This window comes from Mandrillus leucophaeus, unplaced genomic scaffold, assembly GCF_000951045.1.
Source record: "Mandrillus leucophaeus isolate KB7577 unplaced genomic scaffold, Mleu.le_1.0 Scaffold76, whole genome shotgun sequence".
NCBI classification, from domain to species: domain Eukaryota; kingdom Metazoa; phylum Chordata; class Mammalia; order Primates; family Cercopithecidae; genus Mandrillus; species Mandrillus leucophaeus.
The window spans coordinates 4479949-4503322 of NW_012108252.1; the positions used below are offsets into that span (position 1 = coordinate 4479949).

The following is a 23374-nucleotide window of genomic DNA, read 5'->3' on the forward strand; positions in this document are numbered from 1 at the left end:
AAAAAAAAAAAAAAAAAAAAAGACTAGCCTGGGTAACACAGCGAGACTCCCATCTCTGGGGGGAAAAAAAAATTATCCGGGTATGGTGGCCAGCACCTATAGTTCTAGATATGTGGGAGGATCCCTTGAACCCAGGAGTTTGAGGCTGCAGTGAGCTATGATCACACCACTGCACACCAGCCTGGGTGACAAAGTGAGATCCTGTCTCTAAAATATAATAATAATAAAAAAATAAACTGGCTAAATTATGTTTAGCTGTTATATCAAAGAAGTAGCATAAACAAACTCTATCATATTATAAACATTAAAAATAGTTGGAAAAACAGGACTATTTGGAGAAAATATACTTAGTACAGATTTGATATATAGAATCGTCTTCAAAGCACTGTCCTCAACGAGGTGTTGTATGTTTAATACTCCCTAAATCCTGTTTAGTCAACACTACAATTGTGCCATCTTCTGAGTTTATACCTTCATATAAATTAAGTTCGCAATTAAGTTCAAAGGCCCTCTCATCTTAAGGGAGCACTACAATTATTTCTTATGAAAACCTAATTGAGAAATGTTCTCAGTTATAATATGTAGAGCCTTTCTGTATATCTACAAAATAAAGCTAATTCCCCAAGAATGGAAAAGACTTATTATTTCACTGAAAATGTGCTAAATTATCCCTGATTCACATTTCTTATAATTAGCTATCTTTAGTTCTGGAGGCACTCTATATAGTATGATCAATTAAAAAATTAACGTCCCCAGACCCACTTAAAATTAATCCCTGACCACTAAAGGATAGGCAGCTTATCAGCTAAACTCAGGAGCAGGAATGAAGTATTCTATTCTAAACCCAGCTATCATCCTCCAACTCCTCCCTCTCCCTCACCTCCATATTCAATTGACCGATAAACTCTACCAATATTAGTTTTTAAATTCTTCTTAAATTAGTCCCCTTATCTTCATCTTGACTATCATCACCCTAGTGTAGGCCATCATCTCTTCTCTGGACAGATGACCCCCTTGTTGCAGGCTCCTACCATCCCCAAATAAATTCATCTTTACCCACGAACATGTTTATCTTCCTGTGCCCCCATTTTAAGTGGCATCCAATCTGCCAAACGATAATGTAAGTGCAGGGCTATGAAATAGGGCTACCAGGAAAATGAGAAAATGAAAATTTCAGTAGAACTGAAAACCAAATTAAGATTCTTGGCAGGATCCTTGATTTAAAAAAAAAAAAAAGTGGTTTATGAAAGTACGCCATCCATGATCATAACTGCCCTACATAGTTTAGTTAGAGCTGCATCTCTATAAACTGAAGTGTAGTCATATTTACTCTGAAATGATTCAAATAGAACAAAGGGAATTCAGCTTCCTTAAAGGAGAGATAGAGACTGCAACCTCTGAGATAAGGCTTTTTTCTGACATTTATTGTTCAAAATAATCTCGAATTCTAAACTGACATATATTCACCACTAAGGAAAAGTGGAGTCTTTTAGGTCTGGTCCCTTCTAACACAAGGGCCACGGCCTCTCTGGAGGTTTGGGTGAGAAGGCAGAATGGGATGAAAGCAGAAGACAGGAAGACAAGTATTGATTTTTACCTTCTTGAAATAATCCCAGGAGGTCCTTGTGTGAAATTTAAGTGTCTGGGGTTAAGGTGAACAATGACCTAGCTCTCAGACTAACTTTTAGCATGTGAACACTAATGCCTCCCTCTTATTGCTTAGCGTGATGTTTACCACTTAGTTGGATGGTTAAATGATACTTACAAGTGTGTCTGGTAGTTTGCCAATCACAGGAGTCAAGTTATGCAGAGCAGAACTAAAGTGGCTAGAATACAGCAATGGCTTTTCAACAATAGTCATAACAAGAGTTATAACAGCAGCGAAGATAAATCAGGACCTGAAGAATACACCTTTGTATGAAAGTAGTGGGCAGGTGCAAGGTAATGGGCAGGTTTGTCACACCAACCATGCATAACAGGAAGAACAACACTGTGGCACTGGACTCAGTTCAGTCAGTAATGGTTAACCCAGAGTTGGACTTCTTTGAGGAAAAAGCTATGCTCATGAAGTTCATGATAAAAATCAGGACAAATAAAGGCAGTACACACAATCAACCAACTCCATCTCAATGAACCCTACATAAACCCTTTCTGAAGAGAGAGGCACTTTCCCAGTGAAACAATAGGTGTCCCATTGACTAAAGGCTGAGGAGTTTCCCACATAAGAAGGAATTTCTGTTCCATCCTTAGGAAGTTTGGGTAATGCTGATTTTTTGAACATAAGTTAACTGAACCTAAAGAAGAGATTATTTATATAATATCCAGCTTGAAAGTAAAAGAAACTACAGTGCTCATGTAGTCTGAAAACAGGTATAGGATGTGCAAGCACTATGACACATTATTTCATTTATGTCCATTGAAATAAAGAAACAAACTCAAAAGGGCAGGTAATGTGCCCGGGATTCCATTACTAACAGATTGTTTTATCTCTTCTGTAATTTAGCCGGCCTCAGCCAATAAGTGGGCCAACCAAAACAAGAATCCAGTCATTACTTGTTCCTTGCTCTGTACTTCCTGGGATCTCTCAGTCATTTCTGGAATAGCTTTGGGAGGGAAAAAAGCAGAACTCAGAGCTGCAGTCTGAGCATTTTTCACAGAATTGGTTCATTCTCGTTAGAAAACTTTAGGATTGGAGTGGAGTTTAACTGCTTGAGTAATGGAGTATGGGTAGTTAATAAAATTTCATCTTTGGCATCATTCAAACCTCAGTAAGGGTCCCAGCTCCTGTAGTTTACTCACTGTGGGATACTTTGAGCCTCAGTTTCATCATACATAATATGTGGAAATAATACCTGTCTCCAGGTTACTGAGAGGATTAAATGAGAAAATGGACATCCAGTACTTATGAAAGTACCTGGAACCCAGTAAATTCTCAATAGATGGCAGCTACTGTTATTTTTATGGTTATAATAGTCATAGACCCCTGAAGGATCATGTTACAATGTTACCCACACAGACCTTAGTAGCCTGTGGCTTTTACTTTTCCTTAAACTTCCCTAGCTATTTTTTTTTAAAGAGCCTAACTTTGGTAGAAGAAAGGCAAATGTCGGAGACAGAAAAGGAGGACACTGAATTAATGTTGCATTAGATGTCCGGTGAGAGGAATCTTTCAGAGGGTGTCAATTCGCCATTGGAGAAGGGATGAGCTTCATTTGTACAAAGCAGCGAGGAGTTTACCTTTGCTTCTGCAGATCTAGAGATTTTTCTATGGTGGGGCCAGACAGGCTAGTCCTCCCTAGAGTAGAGTAGGAGAAAGGACATAGGGAGAGAGGGATGCCAGAAAGTCGGAGAGACTGAGGTTAAGGAAGAGAAATCGGACCTAATGTTTTCTCATAAACTATTTAGTTTTACTGCAAGGTAACAGTGGTCATGATGCTGAGGCTGATAGAGGTAACATTTATTGAGAATTTACTGTGAATTAACTTATTTTATTTAATCTTCACACTTACCATATTAGGTAGTTTTGTCATCATTATCCTCATTTTGCAGATGTAAAACTTGAAGCACAGAGAGATTAAGTTAGGAAGTAGCAGAGGCAGGATTGGAACCTAGGCTGTCCACTTCAGAACCTGGATTTCAACTTCTACCCAATTCTATCCCTAACATGAGATTAGCACTCAGATCTCAGAGGAAGGAAGAGACCTCTTGATGGAAAATGCAACTTGGGTTTGTTTTCTGTTTTAAGTGAAAAAAATTACTTGTATTTATAGAAAGAAAACCCCCTTGCCAAGCTTATCAACTTTTAATTGCTACTGTAGTTGCTACTCAGAACATCGCCTGGGATTAAGGCAGAGAATAACTGTTAAATGACTGCTATCTTTCTTGAGAGGGGGGAAAAGGCTGTTATAACTCCTCTTCTTAAGGAAATAAAAGATAAAAGATAGACCAAAATGTTGGTCTAACAGCCTGGTTGAGAAACTGAGGATCTTAAACACAAAGAGGAAGGGGGCTCAGGCCCTTGGTCAAGAAGACTAGAACCATGTCCGTTTCAGATGATGATGAACTCACTGGCCTAGGGACACGGAAGAAGTACAAGTAGTGAAAAGTCAGCCATAGCCCATGTTTACATGAATGAAAACAAAAACCTATTCAGCACTGAAAACAGTATAGGAGAAACCTGTACTACGCTTAATGGCATTCTGGTAAAGAGGAGAAGCAGCTGGCCAGGCTTGATGCCATATTCTTTTCAGAATGGCTGCAGCTATTAGTAAAGCTTCTCACAGTGCACGTGGAACACGTTTACAAGTACGCAGAGTCAATCACATGCCAGAAAAATAGCCATTCTGTGGTACTCCTTCAGCCTCCCTATTTTCATGAGCTGATGACAACTGATAAAGCCAGAAGACAATATTCCTCTGGCCTTTAAAGAGAGCCAGGCAGGATAAAGACACAGTGCAGGGTATATTCTATGCCCAGAAGTCGAAAGCACACTAACTTCAGGTAGTGCTCACAAAAGACTTTTAGAGCTGACAGGTCACTGAGATCACTCAATCTAAGACTTTCATTATTGAGCCAAGGACACTTGGGCTGGGAGCAGGGAACAGCCTAACACCAGTTTGAGAAAGAGCTGGGCCTTACAGATACTCCAGGATAACCCACACCAGGTATCTTATCACCACAGCAAGCCACTTCTCTTCATTTCCCAACAGTCCCTAAGGCTAAGTGACCACTCTTCCTTTTAAAGGTGGATCAATTATATCATTTACCTTTTAATATCTGAAATTTGGCTCATATAAAAATCTATGTAACTATAAATATGTTACAAAGCATCAAAATCATATGCCATTTGACTATTACAGAAATTTTTAAATATGGAAGCATGGTAAACATTTATCATACTTTCCAAATGTTACAGCTATAATTCTATTATGCCCTGATTTTTAAGCAAATTAACATTTATCCTAAATGAGTATTTTTAAAATATGAAATGTTTAAATGGGCATACTCAGTAAAAAATATGTAATTTGATATAATAACTTTAAATGACATTTTATTTAAAAAAATAAGCAAGCTTTGACACTACAGAAGCCATTTGAAGAGAAAAAATATAAACATGTAAACATAAATAACAGGACACACAGTACAATGGGAAATAAACAAAACTTCTACTCAATATTAAAATAAAGAATAAAAATGATGCCTTCCTATACATTGTATGGCGCTATTCTACATGTTGTAGAAATACCAATGAACTTACCCACCACAGGCAATATTCCAAGATTATGTAGTCATCAAGGAAAGAGATTCCATCCAAGTGGAAGGAAAGCAATTCAAAAATCAAATAACTACATTCATTTCATTATTAAGTTATTAGAATTAAAACAGAGAATTACTGCATTATAAAAGAGCTGTTGTATTATAACTAAACAACAATTTAGAAGAAGTAAATGACAATTTCAACAGGAAAACTAGAATGTTAATATTAATTCAGAGATCTACTATGCTGTTTTTGTTTTGTTTTGTCTTGTTTTTGAGACAGAGTCTTGCTCTGCCACCCAGGCTGGAGTACAGTGGCGCCATCTCAGCTCACTGCAACTTCCGCCTCCCGGGTTCAAGTGATTCTCATGTCTCAGCTGTAGTAGCTGGGATTACAGGCACACATCAACACATTCGGCTTATTTTTGTATTTTTAGTAGAGACAGGGTTTCACCATGTTAGCCAGGCTGGTCTCGAACTCCTGACTTCAAAATGATCCACCTGCCTCGGCCTCCCAAAGCACTGGGATTACAAGCGTGAGCCACCACACCTGCCCTACTACACTGTTGTACAACAAACTTTACTGCTTGGCTACTAAAATAAAGGAGGATAAAATAATATTTTTGTAATTTTTTTGTGAACAATATTTTACTACAAAAATAACCCAGCAGGGTTACAACAATAATTCATTTGCAGTTGAGGTTTGGCATTAAAAAACTAACAACATTAAAATAATAACACATTTCGTTATGTGGATAGTTTCTCACCTCGTCTTCCTTCAAACACATCACTGATTTCTCTTAGCAGTGTTGACATGTCACTAATTTGGGATTCCCAAGCTTCACAAAACACATCTAGGTTTTCTTTAGCAATTTTACTAGATGGATGCAATGTCAATGTTTCAGCAGCAGAAATTATCTAAAGAAACACAATACACACCTGTGTGAATTTCAAAATCTTAGCCCTCAGAATAACTTTGGAGACCAAAGGTAAGTAAATCTGCTGTTCAATTCAACTCAATAAACAACTATGAAGTAATTTCCATACACAAGCTCCATGTTGGGCAATATGAAGACACACAGTAGGACAAAATTTGCTGTATCTTATAATCTGACCTGCAGATAAATAGTATGCATTATTATATACAAACCTGCATTCAGGGAGCAATTCTCTTCATTCAAGTAAAACTGTTTGAACAAAGTTGTTCCCATAGAATAATTCAAAGAGTTATACTCAGACCATAAAAAGTGTACTGTATACAGAGTAGCAAAGGTAGCAGTAATAGTGGTGGTGGTAGCAGCAGTGGTAGTAGCAGGAAAGGTAGTGATAATAATAAGTAACATATATATACACCCATAAGTAGTTGGTAGATACATGCTTGAGATACTGTGTTTGTGTTTGAGATATATTAATACATTAAAATCACCCAAAATATACAAATAAAATACTACTTTTCCCAAATAAGCATTGTTCCCATCTTTCAGCTGGAAAAGTTGAAGCTCAGAGATACCCAGTAACTTGTGCCAGATCCTATTACAAGTATATACAGAGTTGATATCTAAACACAGATCTACCTGATTCAAGTTCAGGCTCTTTCCATCACATCACACTGCCTCTCACAAAACACTTGTAAAGAGGGCAGAAATCATCCTGGTACTTTTACGTACCACCACATGGGCTGAATAAATGTGTTGAATAAATAAATGAATTGTTGCAGAGACTGCTATGTTTTCATCAAAATCTGTTTGTCTTCCCTCTGGATACACAGGAAGATTACATTTCCCAGCCTCCCTAGTAGAGACGTAAGGCCAAGAGACTGAGTTCCGTCCTCACTTGAATGTGGGTCACCACTTCCATCATAACTGATCCAAACCTCCCTCATGCCCCTCAGTGCTCTCTCCCTTCCACATCTGATGGTTCAGTGCACAGGATCCAGTAGGGACTCTGAGGTCCTAAGGGCTAACGAGGCACAAAATGAAAGGAGACCAGATTGCCAAAAGGGAAAAAGACATACCATTAATCAGGACTTAATACAAGTGAGAAATAAACTGCTATTATATTAAGCCTGAGATTTTGGCATTTGGGGTTTTATTTAGTGTTAGCTACTACATGAATGAATTAATGAATCAATTAACATTTTATCTTTAATATAATAATCACTCTCTAACACAAAGGACTTGATGGATGCTAACTGTAATGTAGGCAGAAAATAGATGGCTGGGTTGAGTCTTCAAACACCTCCTGACCTGACATTCAATAGAAATTAAACTTTAGCTTCTACCTCAAAATAGAAGCCATCGACCAGACCAACCTACTGAAATCTCCTGATGGCCCATTAAATAAAACACACACACACACAAAGATCCAGGAGCTAGGAATTCAGAGTTCAGTCTTGATATATTCACAGCAGATCCTTCTACCACTTCACCTTCTATTCATGACAACAGTCCTTGATTCTTTCTACCTTCTTGTTTCACAGACTGGGGATATTATATCAAACACTCATCCAGTAAGTAGTATTTTAGAGAATCCACTATGTGTAAAAATAATACTAGGTGCTGGGGATAAGGTGATAAAAAAGAAGATAAAAGCCCTCTATTATGAAGCTTATACTCTAGTGGGGATTTGGAACAATAAACAAGCACACAATTAAAATATTCTAAATTATGATAAGTGCTATGAGGGAAATTAACAGGACAATGTGATAGAGATGCCCATTACTAAGAAGTGATGTTGCTGTTCCATGGAGTTTATTATATAAGATTATTCACACACACATATGTATACAACTAACACGACTATTCATTCACCTACTACATACTGGTAGGCACTGTGTCCACATTCCAGGTGCTGGGGAAACAGCTGTGAATGAAACAGATAAATGTCCCTGGCTTCATGGGACTCACCTTATAACAAGCAGTGGGGAGAGACACAATTAAAATAAATTATAAAATATTTTAGAAGGGAATAAAAAATATGTATCAAAATAAAGGGTGAGAATGATGGAGGGCTTTGGGTGGTCACAGTATTTTAAGTTAGAGGGTCACTGAAAAGGTAAGGGAGCTACAGGGAAATCGAGGAGCAGTCATTTGGGATGAGGCAGAAACATTTCTGGAGTGTTCGAGGAATAGCAAGTAAGCCAGAGGAACAGACTGACATCAGCAAAAGGAAGGTGGCCAGTGGCCATGTAATGGATAAGCATAGATGGTAAAATTTTCTTCTGAGTGAGAAAGTCATTGGAGAACTTATAGAAGATTAATATGATCAGGGCCATGTTAGCTAATATATTAATAGTTGGTTCCTTTGAATGAATTACAACTAGGTGCTCCTCCCTCTGGGGTGGGCATAGTGTCAAAGGCACAGCACTTGCCAAACAGATGGCAGTGTTACAAGAACAAGGTTCCCCTCTTCAGGGAAAGCAGGCACATAACTTGCCATGGACTACAGGGGCTAGATTTCGGCATTGCTCTCCTCTCAACTAGTGTACAAACTGTTCAGTTGTTCCCTCGGTATGTCTAACATTTTAAAGGAAGTATAAAAATAACATTGCCAAAGCAGAGATATCCAGAAATAAATTACCCCAGAGGCATGCTCAATGTCCTTAAATTATCCTTTTGTGAGGCAGATGGCAAAGACTAGGAGTGGAAGCTGAGGCTTTGGGAACAGAAAAAGCTTCTCAAGTTATACACGTTATTAACAACATGCTCTGCCACTATCCTGGGGAAGAAAATATGACTATTCCTAATATCTCTGCTGCAATAGAAACAATAAACCAAAAATTGCAACCAGATGGCAAGCAGGGCCTCAGGATAGGAGCAACAACTGATTGCATATGGCAGGAGAGTCAAGCCCTCCAGTTCTATTGGAATACATTCGCAGCCAAGGCAAGAAGAGTGACTCTCATACCAATATTGAAGACACAGTTTCTCCCAGCAAACATGTCCCCTGGTTGTAATAAAGTGTTCAGCAGATAATCATTGTGGAGGTTCATTCATATAATTCCTGCTTTCATGATAAGCCTTTGACACTGTTCTCTACAGGAGAGCATGAGATCATCCCTCCAACATCCAACATGATTCTCCTAGAGGGCACATGCCATCATTGAGTCTAGGTCACTTGCACTGTTCTCAGCTATAAATCAAAGATCCAGGGACTCAACCTCTACTGCCCAATATTGCAAGTTAGGAGGAATCCTTTTGGCTGACAGTAAATAAACGGATATAAATAAAATATAAATTAAAATATAAATAAAAGAACAACTGCAAAACTTTATTTTACAGCTTAGACTCTAAAAAAGAAGGAAACAGCTGGGCACGGTGGCTCACGCTTGTAATCCCAGCACTTTGGGAGGCTGAGGTGGGGGGATCACAAGGTCAGGGGTTTGAGACCAACCTGACCAACACAGTGAAACCTTGTCTCTACTAAAAATAAAAAAATTAGCCAGGTGTGGTGGCAAATGCCTGTAATACCAGCTACTTAGGAGGCTGAGGCTGGAGAATCGCTTGAACCTGGGAGGCAGAGGCTGCAGTGAGCCGAAATCGCGCCACTGCACTCCAGCCTGGGCGACAGAGCGAGACTCCGTCTCAAAAAAAAAAACAAAAAAAAAAAAAAAAAAGGAGGAAGCTCTGTCTTTAAACACTTTCCTTAGATTAATTTGACAGGAACAGTATTAAATGAGATGATCAGTTTTAAAAAACCTTTTGAGGATTATAGGGACAAATGTTACCTCTACTATAGAAAATCCAGAAAAAAAACCCTAGCTACACAAGGATATTGTCATATAGGTATTTTCATATGTATATACATTTCTACACATATGAAATTATGGAAATAATTTGTATACATACAAATCTGTACCCTACTTTTTTCATTTAACATTGAACAGAACATTCTTTCAGTGGTTGCTAATTCTGGTTATCATAATTATTATTTTAACACTATAATGTACTATTTGCCTAATTTAAGATAGTTATTTTGCTTCTGATTGGATCTTTTTTTTCCCCCCAGATATGGACACTTGCTCTGTCACCCAGCCTGGTGTACAGTGACACAATCATAGCTCACTACAGCTTCAAACTCCTGGACTCAAGCTATCCCCCTGCCTCAGCCTCCTGAGTAGCTACGACTACAGGTATGCACCACTGCACATGCGTAATTTTTATTTTTTGCAGAGACAGGGTCTTGCTGTGTGACACAGGGTAGTCTCAAACTCCTGTACTCAAGTGATCCTCCTACATCAGCCTCGCAAAGTGCTGGGTTACAGGTGTTAGCCACCATGCCTGGTCCCAATTAAATCTTATAAGTAATATCATAACATTGTTTTGTTTGTGTCTTAGTCTCATGTCCTAATTATTACCATGAAACGTATTTGAATATTAGGTTGAAATGTGAATATTACATAACATATGGCTTCTTATGTCATGATAACTTAATCTCCAAACATGTTATAATAAGTACATTGTAAACAGCTTCCTTTAAAATAGATATAAACTAGAGTATTAGTTAAATGAACCAGTCTCCAATATGGCAGATAACCAGCTCCAATGGAAGGTTAGCCATGTTCTGGCACACTACCAACAGAAATTCCATTATCTTTCTTTCTCTACATAGATTTGGACTTTAGTTACGAAGAACCATTTATCGCTTCCATCCACACAATTTGTTACAACACTCAGATAGGACACAATACAGAAGGAGCAATCTGCTATTATCATACCTGTTGGCCAGTCACCTGAAATGTCTCCTCTGCATGTATACAGGTTATTTCCATAGGTTCTGTCCCAGATATGTGTCGTAACAATCGACAGGTCTACAAGAAAACATATCTACAGTTAACTTTCACATCCTCATCCTCCACAATACATAGTATCATTTTATAATTAAAAAGAAAATTTTACAAATAAAATTTCTTAAAACCTATTAAAATAAACTTAAACACTACTGAGAAGATTATTATAATATTATATTGGTCACCAATAGATTCTCCGGGAACAAAGTAGATACCAATAAAGGTATAACACTGTTTCTACTTCCTATCCAATCATAGCAAGGTGGTTGCAGAATATTAGAAACATAAGGAACCTTTGGAAGGACCTAGTAGTGCCCACATATTTTATATATAGAGAAATTTCGCTCAGAGAAGTAACTTAAGGTCTCAAGGTCTCATAGCTAAACTATGTCAGAGTTGCTACAAGCTACACGTTCTATCAACACCATCTTCCAATGGAGCTAACATTGGATTAGGCAGACTGGTATAATAAGGAGAGACCCCATATCAGAGGAAATTACTGAAAATCTTGATGCTTAAAACAGAAAATCAGAGAACATTTTTTTTTCAATGTTAAAAAGATTCGCTGCAGGATTCCTAAAATAAGCAATTTCCCTATAGTTATAATATTTGGTTTATAAACACAGCAGCATCAAATTTATTAAATGAAGAAGCTATATCTATAGTCATTTTAAGAATGTTCTCCCAGAAGTTTTTAGGCTTCCACGTAAACAAGTAAAGGAGAGGAAGGCAGTTCAATTCGTCTAAAGGTTCCTTTTAACCATTAGTCTTTGAGATTTGGTGAGCAGGGTATGTTAGATTATGTGAAGATCGCCAAATGGTTCATATCTGTGCGTTTATATACATGTTGGCTAGCAATTACCTCATACATATAAGCTATACATGGGTTCAGTTTTTTGTTTGGTTGGTGATATGGTTTGGCTGTGTCCCCACCCAAATCTCACCTTGAATTGGTAATAATCCCCACATGTCAAGGGCGGGACCAGGTGGAAGTAACTGAATCACGGGGGCAGTTTCCTCCATATTGTTCTAGTGATAGTGAATAAGTCTCACAGGATCTGATGGTTTTATAAATGGGAATTCCCCTGTACATACTCTCTTGCCTGCTGCCATGGAAGATGTGCCTTTGCTCCTCCTTTGCCTTCTGCTTTGATTATGAGGCCTCCTCTGCCATGTGGAACTGTGAGTTCATTAAACCGCCCCCTTTTTTTTTTTTTTTTTTTTTTATAAATTATCCAGTCTTGAGTATGTCTTTATCAGCAGAGTGAGAATAGACTAATACAGTTGGGTTTTTTTTCCTAGTAGATATCTGGCATTTTCAATAGGCAGAAGGCTCAGAATATCAATTAATAAGCCTAACTGGAATTATAACACAAGTGTCAGGTGAAGCATCAGTAACTCATAACTAAGATTTGGAATTGTGTGTCAGATGTCTTCTCGTTGTCCCTCCTTAACTGCTCTCCTCCCTTCTCACATCTGCCGTTTGCCCTGGGAGACTGACCTATATTGTCTACACCTATGTTTGGATAATTGGGATTATCCTAATGGGATATCCAGTGGGAAGCCCCATCCACAGATGAACAGAACCAAGGAGAGAATGGGCTTTGACTCCCACGCCCCTGGACTCCCATGCTCCTCCCAGGAGGGTCGCCTTGGACTGTCTCTGGGCCTAGTCCTAAAATCACAAAGCTCTCAAGGCAGTTCTCTGAAAGGCTTCCACATTCCACATTCCCCTGTTAATGTGGGCCTGGGGTGGTACCAGCCTTGCTACCACTCGCCCCAATTACTGCTCTCTCATGTATGTTTCCCCCATGCCCTGTCTATGCAATTGTAAATAGCTTCTTTATTAAACTCTCTTCAAATTATCCTAATTTGAGTGTGCCATCTCCTCCCTGCTGAGACCCTGACAGATTCGAACAGAAACAAGGTCATACAACATACCTCCATGGCTCTACTCCAAGGTCTAACTTCTCTGAGAGGATAAGGAAAAGAAGATTAAGAAGTTCTTTGTGGGTCTTAGCACTTTTTTTGTTTTGTTTTAGAGACCAGACCATTGCAGGAACAGAACAGATACATGCTATGCTTTTAAGATTCCAAAGGAGAGAGAAAATGCTCAGATAAATTAACCCAAAAGTGTATTTGTGTTAACATTCCCACATAGTTTAATAAAGCCATTATTAAACTACAATTTCTTTAGCACCTTGTTTACTCACCTCAACAAGCTGCTCTTTCTGTTCAGAGAGTTTACAGGCATATTCAGCCAAAGCTTCTAAATTTCCTTCTACTCCAGTAAGTTTTAATGCTTTTAGAACCACATGATCAGCATGGTATTTTAATAGATCTGCTGCCAGCTGTGTCGCTGTACTATGAAGCTGCAGATGTGTGTGTGGGTGGGGGAGTGGGGGTTGGAGAAGGAGAAGGGTGATGAAGGAAAGAAAACAAACAATAACATTTTGTGACCAAGCACCACATCAGCACTTTAAAACTATTGATAAAGAGAAGCCGCAAAGCAGTTCCATGGGTTCCACTGAGGGGAGGGTGTAAAGTTCCCTGTAACAGTAGGAGTTGTGTAGCACTGGTGAGCTTACAGTTTCTCTCAAGGGCAGGAGTGATATCTAATTCATCCTTTAACCCCCTGGTGCTAGTGCTAATGCTGTTTCTAAAAGATGAACTGGTTATTCGCTGAGTAATCTTGTCTCTTTTCCATTCTGTTATCAACCAGTTCTTTCCCATGTAGCTTCTCCCTTAGGTGAAAAATGCTTCTGCTAGTCTTAAAGTTGGTGAGGAATGAAACAGCACTAAGAGTATTAAGAGTGCAATATTTAGAGTACTAAGAAAATTGGCATTTTGTGATCATTAATAAGTTCTTTAGCATACTTCTGAAAAAGTACCAATGTGAGATTCAGTCAATTAGGTATTTAACAAAATTTATTAAAAACCTGTATCATGGCAAGCACTGTAGCACTGTACTAGAGGCTGGGCATACATGACAAGTAGAACACAACCCCTGCTCTCAGGGAGGTCAGAATCTGTCTATAGTTGCGATCCAGATCTTTACTCTCTACCTCTACGAACAAACTGGATCCCAGGAAAAACAACAGATTAAAGGGTGACACAAACCCCGTGGTTTTATTGACTTTGGGTGGAATGCATGGCTCACTCTTACTGGATATCTTTGGACACTATTACTCCAAAATCTTTTCTTCTTATCTTGCCCCTTTTTTTTTTTTAATGACATGACAGGTTATTTTGGGGTTGTCCAAAAATAGATCATTTTTAATAACATTGTTCTCAGAAAAATCTGACTTTGAATTAAATCTATCTGAATGAAGTGACTTCTTTTTCCCTGGAAGTAATCCAATCTCAATTCAAATTAGAGGATTGTCTCCAAAATTAACAATAGGATAGTCTCTACATTCATGCAACTAAGTGAGAATAATTACAGTTAGAACAAAGAAACTAAAATTCACTTTCCTTAGGAAACTAAATGCCACATAAGAACTTAAAAAGATTTTGCTTTGCCAGCAGGACCTTAGAGAATATCTAATGCCAGTCATTTATTTCACAGACTAAGAAACAGCTCCACAGAGACTGTATCCTGCCAAGGTCACGTAACTCTTCTCACGTGTAAGAGAGGGAGGCAGGACAAACGCAAAGTTCCTGCTCTATGCCACGTCCTGACAGCAACCTTATATACATTATCTCCCTTAATCCTTACAAGAATTCTATGAGGTTGACATGGATATACCCATATAAGAGGTAACGAAAATGAAGCCTATGGAAAGCCACTCAGTCTATCACCAGTAGACCATGTTCTACTGATAGTCAGGATTTTAACAATACTTTAGTTAAAACTGAATAGTCTGGAATAAAATGGGTAGGGTTTTTTCTTTCCTTTTTGTTTTATTTTGTTTTTTCCTTGTGTCAAGGGCAGCAGGCTTTATTATAAAGCATAGAAACCCATGTCTTTCTATATTTAACAGAATGTTTAAATGATTTCAATAGACATATCAGCACCAAGTAAGATGTGAAACAGATCACCATGTGTACAATTTATATAAGAAACATCCAAAAACCAATTTCAGCCAGGCATGATGGCTTACACCTGTAATCCCAGCACTTTGGGAGGCCAAGGTGGAAACACTGCTTGAGCCCAGGAGTTCAAGACCAGCCTGAGTTTATAATAGTGAGACTCGGTCTCTACAAAAAATTAGCCAGACATGGTGGCATGCACCTGTGGCCCAGCTACATGGGAGGATGAGGCAGGAGGATCACTTGAGACCAGAAGGTCAAGGCTGCAGTGAGCCATGTTCGCACCATTGTCTGGGCAAGAAAGTGAGACCCTATCTCAAAAATAAGAAAATGTTTTTAAAATTCTAATTTCATTGTCTTGAGCCCTTGACCATCTTCAAGAATATAAAAGAACTAAGCCCGGGTGCAGTGGCTCACTTTGGGAGGCCAAGGCGGGTGGATCCCTTGAGGTCAGGAGTTTGAGACCAGCCTGGCCAACATGGTGAAACCCCATCTCTACTAAAAATACAAAAATTAGCTGGGTATGGTGGCTTGCATCTGTAATCCCAGCTACTCAGGAGGCTGAGGCATGAGAATCGCGCTTGAACCCCTGAGGTGGAGGTGGCAGTGAGCCAAGATCACGCCACTGCACTCCAGCTTGGGCAACAGAGTGAGACTCTATCTTAAAAAATAACAAAAATAAAAGAATTAAGAAAGCAGAGTTAAGGGAAAGGAGAGGTCTGTGTGAGGAGGGTCTGTCTGGAGAGCTGCTGGGTGCCCACTGTGACTCCCTCCTCCAGGCATGCCTCAAAGTGGAGGGAGCAATAGGATATAGGAGTTGAGGGGAGGGGGTGGGGGTTGTGGGGGGCGACAGGAAAGCCTCTGAAGAACCACTAAAGTATCCATGAGAGTGAGAGTCTGCTGTAAATGTCTACCAAGCCCAAAGCCATTTGATAAGGGTGCTGGTCACTAAAAACCTTCTGCCTCTCAACTTTCTCTCTTCTGTCTCTATGCCACAACCTAACAAAAATCAACAACAGCTACGTAATGGAGGGTGAGGAAAGTGAAAAAGGGAGAAGAGACCACATCTTCCCAAAAGCTCTATCTAATTGGAGCTGGGAAAACAGGGAACAGGGGAGAAGCCCTACAACTAAATGAAGATTTAAATACTGATTAATATATTGGAGGGAACATTCTAAGTTTTCAACTGAGATCATGTTTTGTGACTTAAAGCAGGAATTGGCAAACTTTTTCTGTAACGGGCCAGAGAGTAAATATTTTAGGCCCTATTGCGACTATTCAACTCTGCGGTTGTAGTGAGAAAACAGTAGACAGTAGGTCCACGGGCAGCACTGTGTCCCCGTACACTCTACTGACAAAAATGGTCCAGTTGTAGTTTGTGAACACCTGACTTAAAGTGACCATAGGACTTTCAATAACCTGAGAGTGGACAAATAAGTCATGAGATGACCAACTTTTTATTCAGGGAACAAGGAAACTCTCTCAACCAAAGGAATATTTTTCTAAATTTACTTCAGTGAGACAGAATTCATATACAACAAAAGGTACCCATTTTAAAGGTACTGTTCAGTGAGTTTTGATGAACATACACAGCCATGTAACCACCACAACAATTAATTTTGAACATTTCCAACATGCCAAAAAGTCCTCCTATGCCCTTTTGCAGTAAATATACCCCAACCTCTGACATGAGATAGCCACTGATCTGATTTATGTCATTATAAATTAGTTTCGCCTTTTCTAGAATTGTTTTTTTCTAAATGGAATTTTATACATATAATCATTTGTGTCTGGCTTCTTTTGCTTAGTATGTCTTCACTAATTCATCCATATTGTTGCATGTATCAATACTGTTCTCCTTTATTGCTGAATAGTATTTGGTAGAATTATTCCAAAATTCATTTATCAATTCCTCTGTTGATGGAATTTTAGGTGGTTCTTAGTTTTTTGTTACTATGAAGAAAGCTATGAAAATTCATGTATAAACTTTGAGAATGAGGGCATTAATAAAATTATGGCTTCAAAATAACTATGTCAAAGGAAATCTTCTTTTTTTTTTTTTTTTTTTGAGACAGGGTCTCACTCTGGCACCCAGGCTGAAGTGCAGCAGCGCAATCATGGCTCACTGCAGCCTTGAGCTCTGGGGATCGGGTGATTCTCCCACTTCAGCCTCCCGAGTAGCTGGGACTACAGGCGCTAACCACCACACCTGGCTAATCTTTTTGTGTTTTTTGTAGAGATGGGGTTTCGCCATGTTGCCCAGGCTAATCTCGAACTCCTAGGCTCAAGTGATCCTCCCACCTTGGCCTCCCCACAGTGCTGGAATTATGGGTATGAGCCACCATGCCTGGCCTCAAAGGAAAACTTTCAAAACCATTTTCTAGGCACAGAGACATACTAATACTAATGCATTTCATACACCCATACAACATGAAAATTAGCAAAGAATTAGAAGAAGCTAAATTTCAAACTATACTTACTTCTTTCTTAAGTTCATTAAGACTGTGACTGATTTTCAAAATACTGAGTTCCAGTTCTTCAGCGATGCTTTTTGTTTTCTTGCTTTGCTAAAAATTTTAAAAAGTATATATGTAGTGTTACCGCATCTCTTTAATCTGTTAATTCCAATTTTATTTGAACTGTAAATTGTAATAAATTTTAATATTATTCTGTGAACTATAAAAGTAGGTTTTCAAAATTTACCTGTTTAAAGTTAGAGTGGAAAATAAAATTTCAGTTTAGTTATATTTTTCAATGCTAACTACAAATAGGTGAACTTTTGTTTTTTATTTATTTATTTTTCTGTGAACCTATGGATTATATTGAAAGGTGAACTTTTAAAATCTAATTTTCTTTAATAAATTCATCAAGTCTAAAATTGATCTCTTATTTTCTGCCTAGAATGTCCATGCTTTCACTCCTAACCTAGTTAAAAATTAAAATCCTACTCGTCTTTAAGATCTTACATAAATGTCTTTTTCTCAGAAAGGCTTTTTCAGATCATTCAATCTAAATCAGACCCTCTTCTTACTCATTGTAATCTTTTTGGTCAATAATCATCCCAGTTTGCAATTACATATTTATTTTTTCAGTCCAAACCATCTGGAATTTTTTATTTTTTGTTTGTTTAAAGTCTATCTTCCCCACTAGACCATGAAAGCTGGGTTCACATCTATTTTGCACACCACTAAATCCACAGTACCTGGCATAGCAAACAATAGGTAGTAGAGATTCAATTCTTTGCATGATAAATAAAAATTAAATATCAATACTTCATGAAGCCTTCTTGAGCCCTCTCCCTAAATATAAGTTTGTCCTCCTTCAAACCGTCTCAATGCATAGTCTATGCCTTCTCTTAGGATACCTACAAAGCTATTTGTACTTGTCTCACCCCTTCCCACAAATTTCCTTATTGTAAAATTCTTGCAGACAAAGATTTTATCTTATTCATCTTTAGATTTATGGTGCTTGGCATATAAAAGGTACCAATAACAACTGCTGAAAAAAATGAATGAACGAAAAACACATCTAGCATGCAGGATCAGAGATCTGAGTGCTTGTGAAATACGCACAGGGTAAATTTGTGAAATTTCTGACATTTGCTAATTGCAAATTTGAGTATTAATAGAATCACATTCCCAACACAGAGTATTTCATCACAAGCAACTCTTTATAGTGAGTGTTGGACTTAATATTTAACACTGAAGCAATCTACACTTCAGATTGTGTATCACACAGATAATTCAAACTAAACACAAAACAATGCTCAAGTCTCTCACACCACTCTACTTTAGGGCAAGATTCCGTGTTAATAAGAATATGTGCACTACTGTGATGCCAAGAAAATATCTGAGAAATCTGTGATTCATATCTATGTTCATTCATAAATTAATCTATTTACAAGGAAATCAACTGCTGCTTCTTTCTTCAGTCTCAGCCATATCCACCCTCCTTCATCATCTTTACTGCCAAAGCTTTGTTCATGACTTCCAGATTTGTACTATGGCTGCTGTATATTGTAAGCCATGTTAAATACTTTTTTGACAGAGCCTGGGCCTAAGAAATAAATAATCCTAGAGACATATCCCAGGGCTCTGTCTCTCCATTTAGCAATCCACCTGCTATAAGAGACTGTGTACACACTTCTTATGCTGTCCCATTTCCGTCAGTCTTGGCCGTTCATTCTTGCCCAAATAAGCTCCTCTGCTTGAAGCACACCAACAGCCCATTTAAGGCTCATAGAGTGGCCGCCCACCAATTTTAGACCAGAAATTTGTGCAAGGGTGAAAAGCTTTTACTTGCCAGCTGGATCTACCCTTGTTTTCATTGAATCTACACCCCAATAAGTTTTCCAAATCATTGTGTCTGTAAATCAGCTGTCCTCAGAGGTAAGAACTGTGTACATCTGAATGGCTCCAGCAGTCAGGCTCAGGTCCCAAGAACTTCTAGATGGGGGTCTACTCCTCTGTTCTTCACTCTGAAGAAGCATTTTGGGGAGGAATTTTCCAGAGGTGAGTTTGGTGAAAGAGTGGGGACAACAGAGTAAACTAGTGATAGTGACAAAGGCACAGAATTCAGACTGGCTAGAATGAGAGTCAACAGGCCTGGAAATAAATGTCAAGTACTGTGAGTGCTAGATGGGAAGGATATTTTGGCCAACTAGGAGGGAGAAAAGGGATGAGACATCCTGTCCCATTCTGGAACAAATTCATACTCCTGGTGATTATGTTAGCTTCCACATCTTGCAAAACTTTATGGGAAAGCCACTATATAAGATTTACTTCGATTTTTAAAAAAGTTCTTACAGCTTGAATCCACACAGAAATTAACTGCTGCAGTTCCATTCTCGCCTGAGTTGACAGTTCCAAGATGCGTTCCCTGTGCTCATGGCTGGTGTAGGCAGAATCAGTAAAGTCCTCCGTACGCTCCAAGATGACTTCCAATGTCACAGAAAGATTCTCTTTGGACTGAAAATAAAGATTCTCCCGAAGAGCTTCAATATTCATCTGAGAACAAAAAGGACATCCATCCATCAATGTGAGTCAATATACACACTTGACCAAAATGGGTTGTAATTTCTAACAGTGCCCAGGAAAACGCTAACATTTTCTTTTTCCAAGCTGAGGGGAAATACAGCCACCAATGATATCTATATTCTCCACTAACCCAGGAGGACACATTGCTCAAAAGCCTTCAATATACATGCAAAGCATCATTCCCAGAGTAATTAATACAATGACATTCCTGTGGAATCAGTGAATACTAAGGCAGAAAGAGCATCATCCTGTAGCAACCAGTAGGAAAAATGAACCAGCCTCCAGGTAAAAGATTTGCACCTGAGAAAATGCGTAGGCAAAGTCCTGGAAGATAACTTACACCCAAATATGACATGTGCTGAGCCCAGGGGGAAGGATGATGTGGAAGATGTGGGGTGTGAGAAGGACTAGGGAAGGCATCCATTTTTCCTTCATTAATTCAACAAAGACTCTCCTAGTTACCTAACTGGTCTCCCTAAATTTTGTTTAAAGTCCCCAACAGCACCTTACTAACCCAAACATCCTCTACCAGAGGGTCTATATAATCTAAAATGTAAACCGTCTGATACTGCCACCTCCCTCTAATAGCTCCTCACTATCTATAGAGAATCAAGCCCAAACATCTATGGTATAGCACAAAATCCTCTATGGCCTGTCTTTATATACCTCTCTAACAGTCTATCTCACCCCCCTGAACCCGCTAACAACCTTTCACTTCAGCCACCCTGTTTGGAGCTCCTTGACTATGTGATGAACACATGCTCACGTATGCAGTCTTTCTCTCTCAGCTTTCTACGATGCATCATGCCACTTCAACCCTACAAAACACTATAGTCCATGAAATACGTCACACAGACAACTTGGGCCAAGAGGCAACAAGTGGTAATGATCATGATTATGGTCACAATGAATGTGATAATAAGGATAGCTTACATTTGTTTAACACTTTAAAGTCCTTTCACAAATGTTATTTTAATTAATCCTTACGTGTGACCCATTTTAACACGATCCATGAAAATACCAAAGTTTGGGAAAGTCAAGATGCCAGAGGAGAGTCCTTGCTTCCCCTCCTGCTCTTGGCCCAAGTTGTGTCAGGTGATCACTCCATCCTAGGTAGACAGAAACTCGTATTTAAGCTAGGAAAGAATATGGATAATAGTAAGGTATGGAATTTACAATGGGGATCTTCTCAGAGAATTACATTTATTTTATTAATTTAAGAGAATTAAATTTGAGAATTTAAACAGAATTAAAACATAAAAATCAGTTATATTGGCCTCATACCATTTATATTAAGGTTTTTTATTTTCCCTTTAGAGAGAAAATACACATGTTTTTAGACAGCAACTTAGTGGAGTTTTGTGGGGGTTTCTTTAAAGAGGCTATTTATTGATATAGTTTCATAACATGTGTCCATATATTCATAGTACCAAATACAATAAAGTATCCAGTTTCCCTCCACAGATAATACTCTCCATCAGAAAAAAAGTAAGACGCCAAAGAGATAATCACAGACAGTGAGACTGAGCCTATTTATAGCATGCCTGATGGTGAGAGGGCAGCAGCCAGAGCTGTCAGCAGCAGCCACAGGCAGAGCACTGCCCCTCCTTCACCTGCACCAGAAAAGCAGCAGCAAGAGGCGAAAGATGTCTCTCATCCGACTTGTTTCCCTCATTATCCTTTGACAACACATCTCTTCCCTCAGCATTTATAAAAAGGGAGGATTAGAAAAATAATCTCTAAGATCGCTTTCAGCAATAAAATTTTTAAGAGAAGGTTTGGTCCCTATAAGCTTCTTTCCCTTCAGGAAGACTCAGTGGTAGGACTGGCATCATATAAACAAACCCCGAGGTGTAAAGTGAAAGGTCGTGGACTTTGGGATTAGAGAATCCTGGGCCTAAAGAAGGGTTCTACCACTTACTAGCTCTCCTCAAAAAAAAAAAAAAAAAAAAAAAAACAACCCAGTATATAATTATATTCACCTAAAGGGCAGGTAGGAATTAAATAAAATATGTATTAAGAGCAAAAAGAGATATTCTTCCCGTTACTGTCTTTCACCCCATGTTCCTACTTAGACCTTCACACAATTAGAAATCAAAGTGTACGGCCAGGTGTGGTGGCTCATGCCTATAATCCCAGCACTTTGGGAGGCTGAGGTGGGTGGATCACCTGCGGTCAGGAGTTCAAGACCAGCCTGGCCAACATGGTGAAACCCCATCTCTATTAAAAGTACAAAAATTAGCCAGGTGTGGTGGTGGGTGCCTGTAATCCCAGCTACTCAGGAGGCTGAGGCAGGAGAATCGCTTGAACCCAGGAGGCAGAGGTTGCAGAGAGCCAAGATCACGCAATCACACTCCAGCCCGAGCAACAAGAGCAAGACTCCATCTCAAAAATAAATACATAAAACAAATACAAGTGCAGTAAAATGGAAAGAATGTCATTCTCATCACAGTCCTGTCTGTTAGAAAGGTGGGAACCTTTAGCATTTGGATAACTTCTCAGGGCCTCAGTTTTCTGATCTGTTAAAGGAGGGCATTGTACTGGATGACTTCTTAGGGCCCTCCCAACTCAGACACTGCTCTTACCCCGAAAGCATCTTCACCATGTCTATGACTTCTGATGAGAAGTCAGACTTCCTGGAGTCACACTGCCTAGTTTCAAATCCCAACTCCGGTACTTAGTAGCCAGCAAGTTAATCTCCTTTCTGTTTCTCAAGCTCCTCAAAAGTGTGATGGAAATAATAGCAATAATTCTTTGAGGATTATATAAGTTCATATATTTAAAGCACTCAGAAAAGGGCTGGCACAGAGTAAGGACTCAATAACTGTTAGTGTGTATTACTGTTTATTTTTAAATTTTAATTATTACTAATTCTATCACTATAGTCTCAAAGTATCAACCCTCTAACACAGAGAAAAGCAGGAATTCTAGCAGAAATGATTTGCTGCTCGCCATCATCCCATGGATGGTACTGCTCAAAAATGTATGGTACTGCTCAAAAAACAGGAAGGGAACATTCTTTTAAACAGCAGGCTACAGCTAAATCATACAGCTAAAAAGGGCCAGAGTAGCTACTATAACCAAAGACCAGTGTTCTTTATAAATATAGCTCTAACATAAATATTACTGAGCAACAGGTTTGTACAGAGTGGCATTACTTTAAATAGATATATTTGCTTTTGTGAAGCATTGTTCTAAAACATTACACAAAAATATGGATACTATACATAATGGTGCTCCATTAAAATGGAAAAAAAAAGAC

At 38.7% G+C, this 23374-nt stretch overlaps 1 protein-coding gene across 1 annotated transcript in view; it reads right to left on the reverse strand.

Annotated features, from left to right (window-relative positions):
• The window catches only part of CTNNAL1 (catenin (cadherin-associated protein), alpha-like 1), a 61025-nt gene that overhangs the window by 18809 nt on the left and 18842 nt on the right, over positions 1 to 23374 (reverse strand). Inside the window, exons 6-10 of the mRNA XM_011966374.1 lie at positions 19882 to 20082; positions 17557 to 17643; positions 13258 to 13416; positions 10973 to 11065; positions 6024 to 6174 (exon numbers count right to left, since the gene is read on the reverse strand). Coding sequence (XP_011821764.1) covers positions 6024 to 6174; positions 10973 to 11065; positions 13258 to 13416; positions 17557 to 17643; positions 19882 to 20082 — 691 coding nt within the window. The remainder of the gene's footprint in view (positions 1 to 6023; positions 6175 to 10972; positions 11066 to 13257; positions 13417 to 17556; positions 17644 to 19881; positions 20083 to 23374) is intronic.